We start from the raw sequence: 11,890 nt of genomic DNA, 5'->3' as shown, positions 1-11,890 counted from the left end.
AAGTTCAGCTATCAAATCTCTTATCGCAATCTCACCTCAATCATGGACCAAGCTCCGGAAGATCATTTTTTAATTACCATCCATATACAAGTCGCGTAAAAATTGCGTCTCATAAGGAAAAAAAAATCATAAATTAATATGCACAGCCAACGAAATAATAGATGCTACTGTCTAGTACGAAATTCCTCGCATTTCTTCACGTCAGAGCAAGTTCCGAATACACAAAATTCAGAACATAACTCCCTGAATCTTCTCCTTTCGAAGATATTTGAACTCGCAGAACACGTAGGAGGTGAAATTGGCCAACCATCCCCGCGTTGGTCTCAAAAACACCTGATTTATGCCTAAATACACCCGCTCGTAATTAGGAAAAATTGTCAAAATCATTGGCCTGCATTCGCGGCTCTTCATCATTGGTTGGAGCTGAGGTATATAACGGGCCGTTGTCCCTTTCGAGAGGACAGTTCCACTTGAAGAACAGTGCAGGGGAAAAAGTAGGACGCAGCTTTTAAAAAACATGTTGCTTTCGGTTTTGTTAGCTTTCTTCGGCGTTGGGGTAATTTTGGCTGCTCCTCCGACCACAGTTCAACCCCAAAATGAAGCTTCTCTCGAATCACAGAGCTATCCCGTACCAGTAAGTGAAAGTTTTTATCTTCTGCTTTATATTGGGAAATATGTATTATTGAATTACAGAATAAAAATTTCATAAAATTTTCAAGATAAAAATTAAAATTTTAATAATGGTTCTCGTATCTTCCTTCAATTTTGCTTTTATGTGGATTAGTAATTTTTCCATAGATATGTTGGATTTTCAAAAAGAATTAGTGGAACCTCTAGAAATATTTTATCGTTAAATATAATCTAAACAATCATCAGAAAGAATACTTTTATTTGAGTAGTATAGATTTTACACTATATTTTATTGTAAAATCAGCTTTGAACGACCAATTAGCTAAATTTAAGACATTAATTATATGTTATTAATAAAAAATGAGATAAAAATTAAGCAACTTTTTTTTCGTTTGAATTGCTTAGAATTGTTTATAATTAGCACTGATAAAAACGATTTCCCATATAAAAAAGCGTTAGATTATTTTAATTCATACTTATAAAAAAAATATTTCATAAATAATTTTACTTTGAAGAGATAAAGTTTTCTGTGAAAGGTATAACTCTATTTTCATTTGAAAATCAAATAGATTCAGTTTTAAAAACATAAAATTTTAACACGTTGATTCTGTTTGAACGATTCGTTTTGATGAACTTCCTCTATTTGAATAATCTTCACCGGCCTTTTGGTAGTGCAGCTAAATTTATACGAACTGAGTTAAAACAGTTATATCTGATAATTTAACTTCTTCTCTATTCAAAATATAATTCAGAATAATAACATAAAGTATAATTCAACCAAATTTTTTTACTCTCTCAGAAACAGCTCTCAGTAAAATAAATTTTGATGTCTCTTTTCTAGAGATTTTTTTTAAAAAAAATTTGAACCATGCACACACAATGCATAAATTTTTTTAAAAAATCGAGCTTGCACCTTAAAACAGTTAAATTTTCTTTTACGTGTATAGGATAATTTCATTATTATAATGATTTTTATTATATCAGATTAATTTTATAATTGGAAAGATTCTTATTACGAAATAGGTCATTAGTTGGCACAAAGAATTTAGTGCTTTATTTTGCTTAAGAATATTATTGGGTGTGTGAACTTTTTAAAAGGAACCTGGTCACATTTCCACTACCCTTAAGAAAATTACTAAAACACATAGTTTCCGTCAGAGATAACGGAAGCCAAGCTTTAGCTCCTAGTGCTTTGGTTAAGAAAGTTCAGCTACTGATTACCTTATTGCTACATAGTAACAGAGCAACTCATGTATTTGATAATGTAAAACTAACGTTTTGGTTCTCATTTTTGAAAAGGCTCTCCAGTGGTCGAGCGCATACATTCACTAAACACAAGCAGTTCATCCCGGTTCCCGGTATTGGAATGAATTGCATGCATCGTAATTTTTGCGTTTTTCCTGTCATATAATGAGAATAATTGCTGTATTGCTCTAAGAGCCTCTCCTAACACAAAAAGCCCTCGAGTGCTTTTCTGTTGAAACGTAACTAGAGTTAAATATTATGTTAGTTATTTTTGGGTCTAATAAAAAGTACATCCTTACTGGATTTAATTCAGCTTTTGAAAAAACACTTTTAAAAATGATCGCACACTAATCTTAAAAACAAGCTAAAAAAATTTTAAAATAAAAAATCTGAAAGATTTCAGATTTTACATTACGCCCTAAGAGGCGTTTTGTTAACGTTTTGTATGTTACCTTTATTTATTAAATATCATATTCTTCGCACTTAAACCATAAAATTCAACTCAACAGCAGTATCCAAAATAATTTTAAAATGAGCATATCTGGGATTTCTGATACACAGTCTCGCGCGTTGGAGATAAAAAAGTTTTTTTTTTTCGTACAGTGTTGACATTGCTCGCTTTGAAATCGTTGAATCTGTTAATCAAAAGTTCTTTAATGTCTGACAAAATATGAAATAGTTTATAAAACAAATTCCAAATTAGGGCTCCCAGATTCCCATATTTGGTGGAGAATTACGTTATTCAAAATTTGATGGGTCTAGGTACAATTGTTTTATCAAAACGCGAGAAACATATATACATTTATGCAGATTCTTCGTTATTTAATTTCTTTAACTATAATACAGGGCTGTAATATTTGGTGGCAACAGTTTGAAAAGTGAATCGACGCAAAATGTCGAAACGAAATTAATAGCCCTTCTGGGCTAGCGCCCTTTAGGATAATAATATCAAATGAGCATAAGAAATGTTTTAAATTCTTATCAGTAAATTTATAAAGTATAAAAAAGAGTATTTGCAGTCACTGCTTAACTAGCGTGAAATTTCGGATATGAAAGCCAGGTTGATTACCGCTTTTTCAAGCTGTCAAGGTCTAATACACACCTCACGCAATAAAATGGCTGAGTGCTGCATAATGAGTATCAGAATGAAATTAGAGACGCAGAAAAAAGAATAATTCTTGCGTTTCCGTCCTTGGGAAAACCACGAACGGAACAGGGGAGAAGTATCAAAACATAAATGAGTGAACTTTTAGTTAAACAAGGGCAAGCAACGAAGCGCATCTTCTTAGTTGACAATTCCAAAAAACTACTCATTAAAAACGAAACCGATGTCGGCGATCAGTTCAACGACCATTCACTTACGCTCTATTTACTTTTCTGCCAGACGAGAAAAAGCTCGTTTTTAGTACCTCCCACCGTCATGTTCTGTAGTTGATTTATGGACTTGTCTCTATATCTGATTCTACTGAAACTGCATGCTTCGGTAATAATTTGTTTCATTGACAATGTTTTTTTGCATTTGACATTTGAGGAAAAAATCGAAACGATAATGCAAATTCTAAATTATTAAGATCTTTATCTCCTATTCCGTTTAGCCTAATTTACCTTTTGCAGAATTTACATTTACAATGGCCAGAATTTTTTAAATCACTTTACGAAGTATAAAATTTTACAAACTTATTTACTTCAGCTAAGGAAATTTACAAGTATAGTTTAATCATTATCTTGAATAAAATTCCTTCTTCATACCATTCGAAATAGATATAATTTTAATAATTATTCATTAATGTTAAATTAAATTCGAAAATCATCTCAAATAGTGACTATTCACAGTGCACGATAAATGAATATTAAATGAATAATTAAAGGTGATATCTGTAACTCATTAAATAAGATCAATTGTATTAATGAAAATTTAATAATTAGTCATTAATATTATATTAAATTCAAAAATCATCTCAAATAGTGACTATCACAGTGTACGATAAATGGATATTAAATGCATAATTAAAGGTGATATCTGTAACTTATTAAATAAAATCAGTTGTATTAATGAAAATTTGGCGAGAAATAAACTACGAAATACACTAATAAATTTTATCAATAATTCAAACCTTCCATACATCTATTTTTATTGTTTCATGAATACATATCCATATTTACTATAATGTATCCATATTTACTGTAATATATATCCATATTTACTATAAACTGGGTATTTGAAAATAAGTTAAAATTTGTCCATTAATACAGTCAAAGATAGACTTGAAATTATTTGGAATTTAATTACATTAATTATCAATTTAATATAATGTGCATTATCAATATCGTAAAATAACACAATATTAATATTGTCTCTTTCGAATTCAGAAGAAATTATAGGAGGTACGTTAAAATATAGCAGTTCTGAAAAACAGTTGCTGATGTATGAAAGAATGGTTCACATTTTGGCCTATAATTTTCTGCTCAATTCAAGGAGTTGAGACTAAAAAAAAAAAAGCTAAATTCGGATTTTTTAAAAATTTACTCTACTATTTAAATCTTTCTTTTGTTTTTAATGAAAATATTATGATGCAACTTGAAAAAAATTCAAATAAATACATTTCATGGAAAAATTATTCATTTAGTAATGAATAAACGTGCTTTTAAAATTTATAAAATTAATAAATATTAATTTCGAAAGATTACATTTTAAACTCGCACTTTCATATTTTTTGGAATAGAACATTAAACGTATAGAGTTATATTAAGATTTTTTATTTAGCTAACAACTGTCCTTCTAAAAAGGAAATGTTACCTCAGAATCATAGTCCATATTTTTACTTTCTTAAAAATAATAGTAATTTAAATAGTTAATTTAATAACATTGAATAACTCCTCAAAGCGTTGTTTTCAAATAAAACACTTCCGTAGAAAAATCAATCTTTAACTAGACTCGCAATCGGTAAAAATCTTAATTCATCAAGTAATTAATTTAATAAAATATTCTTCTTTTTAATAATAATTTTAATTTTTTTAACAAGAAAGCAAATTTGTTTAATAAAATGTTTTTAATAATTTGTGCGTTTGACACTTCTAAACTATACAAAATTCTAAAACATCATTACCTTCACTTAACTTCATTAGTTTTAATACACATTTATAAGATATTAATTGAATTGCACATTTATACAGATTAGCAGAAGAAATAAAAATCTCTGAGCTAATTAAGTAAGGATCTTTGTCATGGTCATTACAAATGAGAACTTGAATATTTTAGAAACGCTTTCATATTTAGTACAATAAGTTAATTTTGATTTTTTAAATAAATATATTTCCTAAAAGGGAAGAATATATATAATTTCGACTGAGAATTCGGTGTTTAAGAGTTCAATATTCCATCAATGAATTTAGAACTCTTCTTTAGAACATAACAGCGGACGTCTTTTGTTTGTGCAATGGCAAGAACAAAATATTGAACCTTGAGGAATTTCCACATAAAATTTGCATAAAGTGAACAATGCGAACAATTGGTGATTCCTAGCTGGGAGGACCTTGAAATTCGCCTTCATAGTCTCGTCATATAAGTAGGACAAAATCTTAAGAATACGGTCGTTGTAATGAATACAGCGGGGGTTGCCCCATAAAACATTTTTCCTTTCTAATGTGAGTAAAAATCCGGTTCTCAATCCGCAAATAACTAAATTTGAATAAACACATGGTCCTGACAAAGCACTCGCGTCCCATTTTAAAGTAAACCACGAAACAAAATAGTATCAGCCGATATAACCTAATCGTTTAACAAAAATAGGACAAAAATACATCACTTATTCCCACTTAGAATGAAAATTAAAAAAAATAAATGATTTCTTTTATGCGATTTAAGAAGAGAACAGAAGAATACCGTTAAAAAGTTTACGATTATATATTATTACTCTGAGCTAAGAAAGTAAAATAAAACTTTTGTAACTGTTATAGTAAATTATAACGCTCAACAAAAGCTTTTAAAAACCTCGCTTCATGTTTGATAAAGTTACAAAATTTAAAAACAATTATAAGCATGTTGAGATAATCTATAAAATTTCTGTGAAAAATATTTTATAATTAGTTTGCTAAATAACTAACTGACCCCCCTAAAAAATTATATATTTTCAAATTATTGGCTCAATACTTTCATGCTTAAGTATGAATTTTCAGCACAGTTTTTGTCAGTTAAATTTTTACTCGAATGATGCTGAATAAAATGAGGAAATTTTTAAATTATTTTAATTTAATTGAATTTAATGAATTTTATCTCAAATAATAATTAATAATTTAATTCAATAACTACCTACTAATATAATTATTAATTTAAAATTACTTGCTCAGTGATTTAAAGAAGAATACTTAAAATTATATTGTTCTGTTCAATTCATTACCAAATATTTTTTTTTATTTTAAGGATTTAAGAGATTTAAGTTGTTATTAATTAGAATGTTGAATTGATTATTATATAGTTAATTTGATATTAATTAGTGTGTAAATATGTGCACTTATTGAGAAATGGGTTTTAGTTAGAATCTGGATGTTAATTAATTTTAAAATGTTTCTTGAAATGAAAAGTTGACATTCGATACTTATACAATGGCAATAGCCCTAATTTACCACCACTGAACAAATCTTGTGCAATTAGCTAATTTTTCGCATGGGAGATGATAAAATATTTTTCCTGATGAAATATAAGATAGGATTTCAGAAGATAATATTATAAACTATTAATTATAATTTTTGATGAATTAACTATAATGCTTCGTGGATAGCAAACTTAATGACAACAAGAAAAGCATGGAAACAGACCCTGGAAAAAAAAAACTCTTTCATACATCTTTTAAAATTTCCACTGAAATATTTTGCATTTGTTAATTGCTGAAATTGATTGGCTAAAATATTTTGTATTTTGGATATAAAAATTTCTGTTAAAATTGGATTTAAAAAACGGTCTTTGAAATAAAATATATTAAAATGTATTTATAGCTATTAGAATATGGCAAACACTGAAAATATCGTAAGCTGTAAATACAGCAGATATTTAAGAGAGAAGTAAATAAAAAAATACTATTTAAATACTTAAAGTTATAGAGGGTAAATCCTTGTTTCATAGTTAGTGTTATTGTTTATTCACACTAAAATAAATTACTCTTCTAAATTAACTAATTTTCAGTTCATAGAAGTTAACTTTTAATTGATGGAATTTAGACTCTGGATAAAAGCATCAGTGACTGACGGTTTTGAAAGTGTAGTATATTACACTAAATAATCGATCAAACATATTAAAATTCTAGCTATCAGAAATGCATTTTCTATAAAAGAAATACAAATTTAGTAATATTTTGTCTATTTATTTAGTTTTCAAAGTAATATATTGTCACTAATTCAAAGACAGAAAAAATTTGATGCTATATGATTTTCAGCTAGTAATCGGGGAACGGTTTAAGGTGTTTAACTATTTGAGAATGTTCTGTACCTCATGGAATAAGTTTTGCCTCACTTTAGGTCCTAGGCATTCAAAGGTATACATAATGTGGTGTAGTGGCCAAAACCGCTATGCAAACCCTGGGTTGTGACATCAGGTAGAAAACAAAACACAGCATAATAAAATTCATTGAATGCTAAAAAAAATGGCTACATACAATTCTGAAGAGAAACACCTATCTATTTCAAAAATTCAAATTCTATATATTTTACGTGCGAGAGCAATTCGTGGCTCTCGAGCTTGCGTTTTTAACATTGCCAACGATTTAATTATTTTAATAAAGACTATTTTAACAACTATTGATAACGTGTTTGTAAGTTAAAAAAAATAATAATTTTCAGCTTATTCTCACGAGGCATCCTTGTCCATATTAATCTTCAGTCTCTTCTTCTTTTATGTGACGTTATCACAATAACTTTTGTTGCAAGTGTTCTGATTAGGGTTGGGGCATTCAGATTCTCACATCCTTCAATACTGAAATATCCGAGATTCCAGTTCTCGAACTTTTGCCTTTTTTTTTTTTCGGCGTTCGAATTTTTTAACTTCAGTAGATCTTTTTCTTTAAAAAGAAAGCAATTATTGCAGTTTCAGTGGTCTTGAACAACTAACACTGCGTAGCAGTTTTAAGTGCTATACTCATAATTTTCTACAAAGATGCCTAATATATACATATCTTAACTCTTGAAATCGATTTACCTTCTCTATACTTACTTAAAAAGATTCCGGGAAAGAGGTTCTTTCAAGTTCATGTTCTTTCTCTGTTCAAGTTCTTTCTCAAATATATATTTCCCAAATTAAATTCAGAAAATTCGCATCAAGATTCTGCAGTTTTAATTACGTAAATTCATTTTTTATCTTTTTAATAAATATAAAGGTATTTTTCAAAAAATGTAATCTTAAATTTGTTTTATTAATTATTAACTAAAGGCATATTTTAAATTTCGTTTGAATTTAAATTAGCCTTAAATAATTTTTCTTCTTTATAATATCATTTTTATATGCTCAATTCAAGAGAGTCAAAATTCGAGAATCTTTTAGGATTTCGATTTGCAAAAATTTAGGATTCGTCCTACCTCTAGTTTTGTTATATATCTTTTATTCTGTATTTCATTCGGTTAGAGTACATTATTAACTCTCTGATGATAGTCAAAGCTTCCATGGTAATTTAAATGAATCTTACTTCTATCCTTGAAGTGTTGATTTGAAAACTCTTAACCAAAGTCACTATTTAGTACCCACTATATAAGATTTTGTAGTATCTACAGCACTGCTTAACTTTTTGAAAGAGAGTGGACATGGAAAATATATTTAGAGATGGAATATTCCTCTTAGCATGCACAACAGTTTAAGGGGACTCATACACCTTAAACCCCTCATGATCTTCGAATATGTGACTGTTTCAAGAATTGGGATATTTTATTTATTTCAATAGTATTCATATATACTTTCAATATTCATTATTCAATATATACTTTCAATTTTTTACAGCTGACTACATATTACAGCTGCTTTGGAAACTAGTAACCAGAAAGTTTGTGTTGCCACAAATATTTTTGTAATGTAATCTTCTTTGTGACAAAATATTTCGCCGTGTTTCCACATTGCGCGCATGATATTTTAAAAATGGCTAATGGTACATACTTGAAGTTGGATGGAATTCTTTATATGGGCACTATTTTCTAACTGAACCAACAATCTGATGAATATTTTAATATTAAAAAATTTTATGGGCGAAAACATTAAAATTTTTTTAATAAAATACATTTTATAAACTCAACTCAAAATGAAATAAAAATTTAACATGAAATTTTTAGAATTTTAGGTTCACAGTAGTTTCCAAATGTTATAAAAGCTATATATTAAATATGGAATTAAATTATGAAACAGAATGTTTTAAACTGTGAGCGAAAGTTGGAAACATGACGAAAAATGTTGTCACAAAGCGGATTGAATTATACAAATATTTGTGGCAACACAAACTTTCTGATCACTATTTCAGAAAGAAGCTATATTATTTAGTCAGCTTTAAAAAGTTGGTAGTAATTGCTTGTAAAATAAATAAGTTATCCCAATTCTTGCAACAGTCACCTATTCGAACATCTTATGGGTTTTAAGGTGTATGAGTCCTCTTAATTAACTTTGCCGACAGTTAAAAAGGCAACTTCATAAGAAATGGTACTTACTTCCTGTCAAAGTAAGTGTGTTTAATAATAGTAAAAACGCTTATTATTTTTTAAAATATGCTAACCTCTCTCTTCTCTCTCTCACACACGCACTCACACAAATATTGTTTTCTGACAGACAAGCTAATTTCCACTCAGGTCATATGTTTTTGAATTTATTCATTTTTGAGAAATTTGCGAGACCTTTTTTCCCGCAGCTGAAAAAGAAAAATGTTGAACCCTGCCGCCCACTCGGTGTAGTGGTTAGGGAAGCCAACTACGATACCAAAGAGCTAAGGTTCGATTCTCGGAAAAGCAATGGTTGTATTTGGCCCGTCCTATCGCAGGAGGCAAAGAGGACCCACCTATTAGGTGCATCCATAAACAAAGTGACTCCCGTTTCTGGCTTAGTAGTGGCCAACATCTGTGGACACTTTGGGTTCGCTATTGAAAATAAAAAAATTGGATACTTTCTCTAATTTTCTTCCTCTCAGACGAAACGAATTTCTTTTATCACCTTAAATTTTATTTATTTGGTTGAAAGCTTTTTCATCTAATTACCGAACTGAACGGAAACTAACTTTTCACAAAGATCAGGTTGTTGTTTTTAATTTTTTCTGATTTTTCAACTTTTTTTGTTTGTTTACAATTCTAGGAAATAACGTGATTTGATGCAATTTGTACGCATGAGCAGTACAACGCCCTACATTGTTGCATGCATGCGCAAGCAGAGGGAGGAATAAAAAAACCACGAAACATGCAATAGAAACAGAAGAATCGCATACCAATAGCAACGCTTGTATAGTTTCAGTCATAATGTACGCTATTTGAATCCTTTTCTTTTGTTGTCATTTCCAAAGCTAGCTACTTTTTTGGACAACATGTAGGTCACAGGTAATAGCACTGACGGTATTCGAAAAACACGTGTCCTCATGCAGACAATTCGTTTTGTTTTTCTCGCTTTTGAAATATTCCTATTACTTTTTAATTATTTCCGGTTCCGTTCCCAAAAAGCAAGGGCTGGATCATTGACGTGTTCTTGGTTATATTTTATGTTACATAAATTCCTGTATAATATTCTTAGAATACTGTGTCGTATTGTTTCATAAAACAATAAATTTTAAGAAATTAATCCAATATTTTAGCCTAATGAATTTTCTTTAAAAATTGATTTTACGAGCACTATGCATATTCTTACTCAAGTATGCATATTCTTACTCAAGCACTATGCATATTCTTATTCAAGCACTATAAATATTCTTACTCAAGCACTATGCTTATTCTTACTCAAGTACTATGCATATTCTTACTCAAGAATAATTAATTTATGAATCGATGACAATGGATTACTATTCTAAGTCTAAAGATGTAAGTTACTACTTTATATAGTTATACATACTTTTGAGTTTAAATAAGAACATTTATTGAATTAAAGCAAAACTGTTAAAGGATTAATTTATCTGGAATATTACTTTATTTTATACTTATATTCCAAATGTATGGGGCAACTGGCTTATCAGATTGAACTGGACTGCTTTGGAATATTTAATGACCATAAAGCACATACGTGCCGTCTGGTTGGTTGAATTATCGTTTGACTTATAAGGCGGAGATGGCAACACAGAATCTCGTGTGTACTTTCATTTCTACCAAATTATAGGGAAAACATTTATTTGTATGCATTATATGTGCATTATATGTGCGACTTTCTTTTCCTTGTGTGTATGCCTCTTTATCATTGTGTTATGGATAAGCAATGACTTTTCTCAGTAACTATGCCCAATATGTTTCAACTATTATTTTTTTCAGCGCAGTTTTAGCTTTATAATTATTCAAAGAAAAAGAATTAATAACGACTGAAAGGTTTCAGATTTTTCACGCTCTCGCTGAGCTTGAAGTCTACCACAGTCTGCTCTTAACAGTCACTCCTGCTAACTCATTTTTTCAACCTTTATTATTCAGCTCCGTTTTCTTCGCACTTGCGCCGCATACAGCTTAGAAAGAAAATCACAAAATATCAAGTTCTTCGCACTTACACCACATACAGCTTAGCAACAAAATCACAAAATCTCAAGCTCTTCGCTCTTACGCCATCTAACTTCAACTGAAAGCAGATCTAAAACTTTAATTGCACAAATAACAAAAGTTATATATTATAAGAATATACCTTTCTGAATATAGAACGACAGCAGCATAAATTACTATCTTTGTTTATTACTAAATATATTTTTAAAAAGTAAAATTTTCGTTAACATTTGAGATGTTTCTTTCTGTTTATAAATTTTTTACTGCTTCTACAATTTGAAGAATACCCAACTGTAATTTTTTTTAAATACCTATTTGTGTTTCTTTAATAGTTCTG

The 11,890-nt window shown here is 29.3% G+C and overlaps 1 protein-coding gene across 2 annotated transcripts in view; it reads left to right on the top strand.

Moving 5' to 3' along the window:
- Nucleotides 1-457: 457 nt before the first annotated feature.
- LOC146996676 (uncharacterized) overlaps nucleotides 458-11,890 on the top strand; it is a 30,717-nt gene continuing 19,284 nt past the window's right edge. Inside the window, exon 1 of one of the 2 annotated variants that reach the window (XM_085818145.1) lies at nucleotides 458-634. In XM_085818145.1, the coding sequence (XP_085674271.1) occupies nucleotides 518-634 (117 nt within the window). In that variant the 5' untranslated portion in view covers nucleotides 458-517. The remainder of the gene's footprint in view (nucleotides 635-11,890) is intronic. The other variant, XM_085818144.1, reaches the window with a different exon arrangement.

The sequence above is a fragment of the Stegodyphus dumicola genome, chromosome 6 (genome assembly GCF_044657685.1).
Source record: "Stegodyphus dumicola isolate Sdum_Otavi_A_Nest chromosome 6, ASM4465768v1".
Lineage (NCBI taxonomy): Eukaryota > Metazoa > Arthropoda > Arachnida > Araneae > Eresidae > Stegodyphus > Stegodyphus dumicola.
Note: the sequence above shows the minus strand (reverse complement) of the source record. Positions and strands in the feature narration are given on the sequence as shown.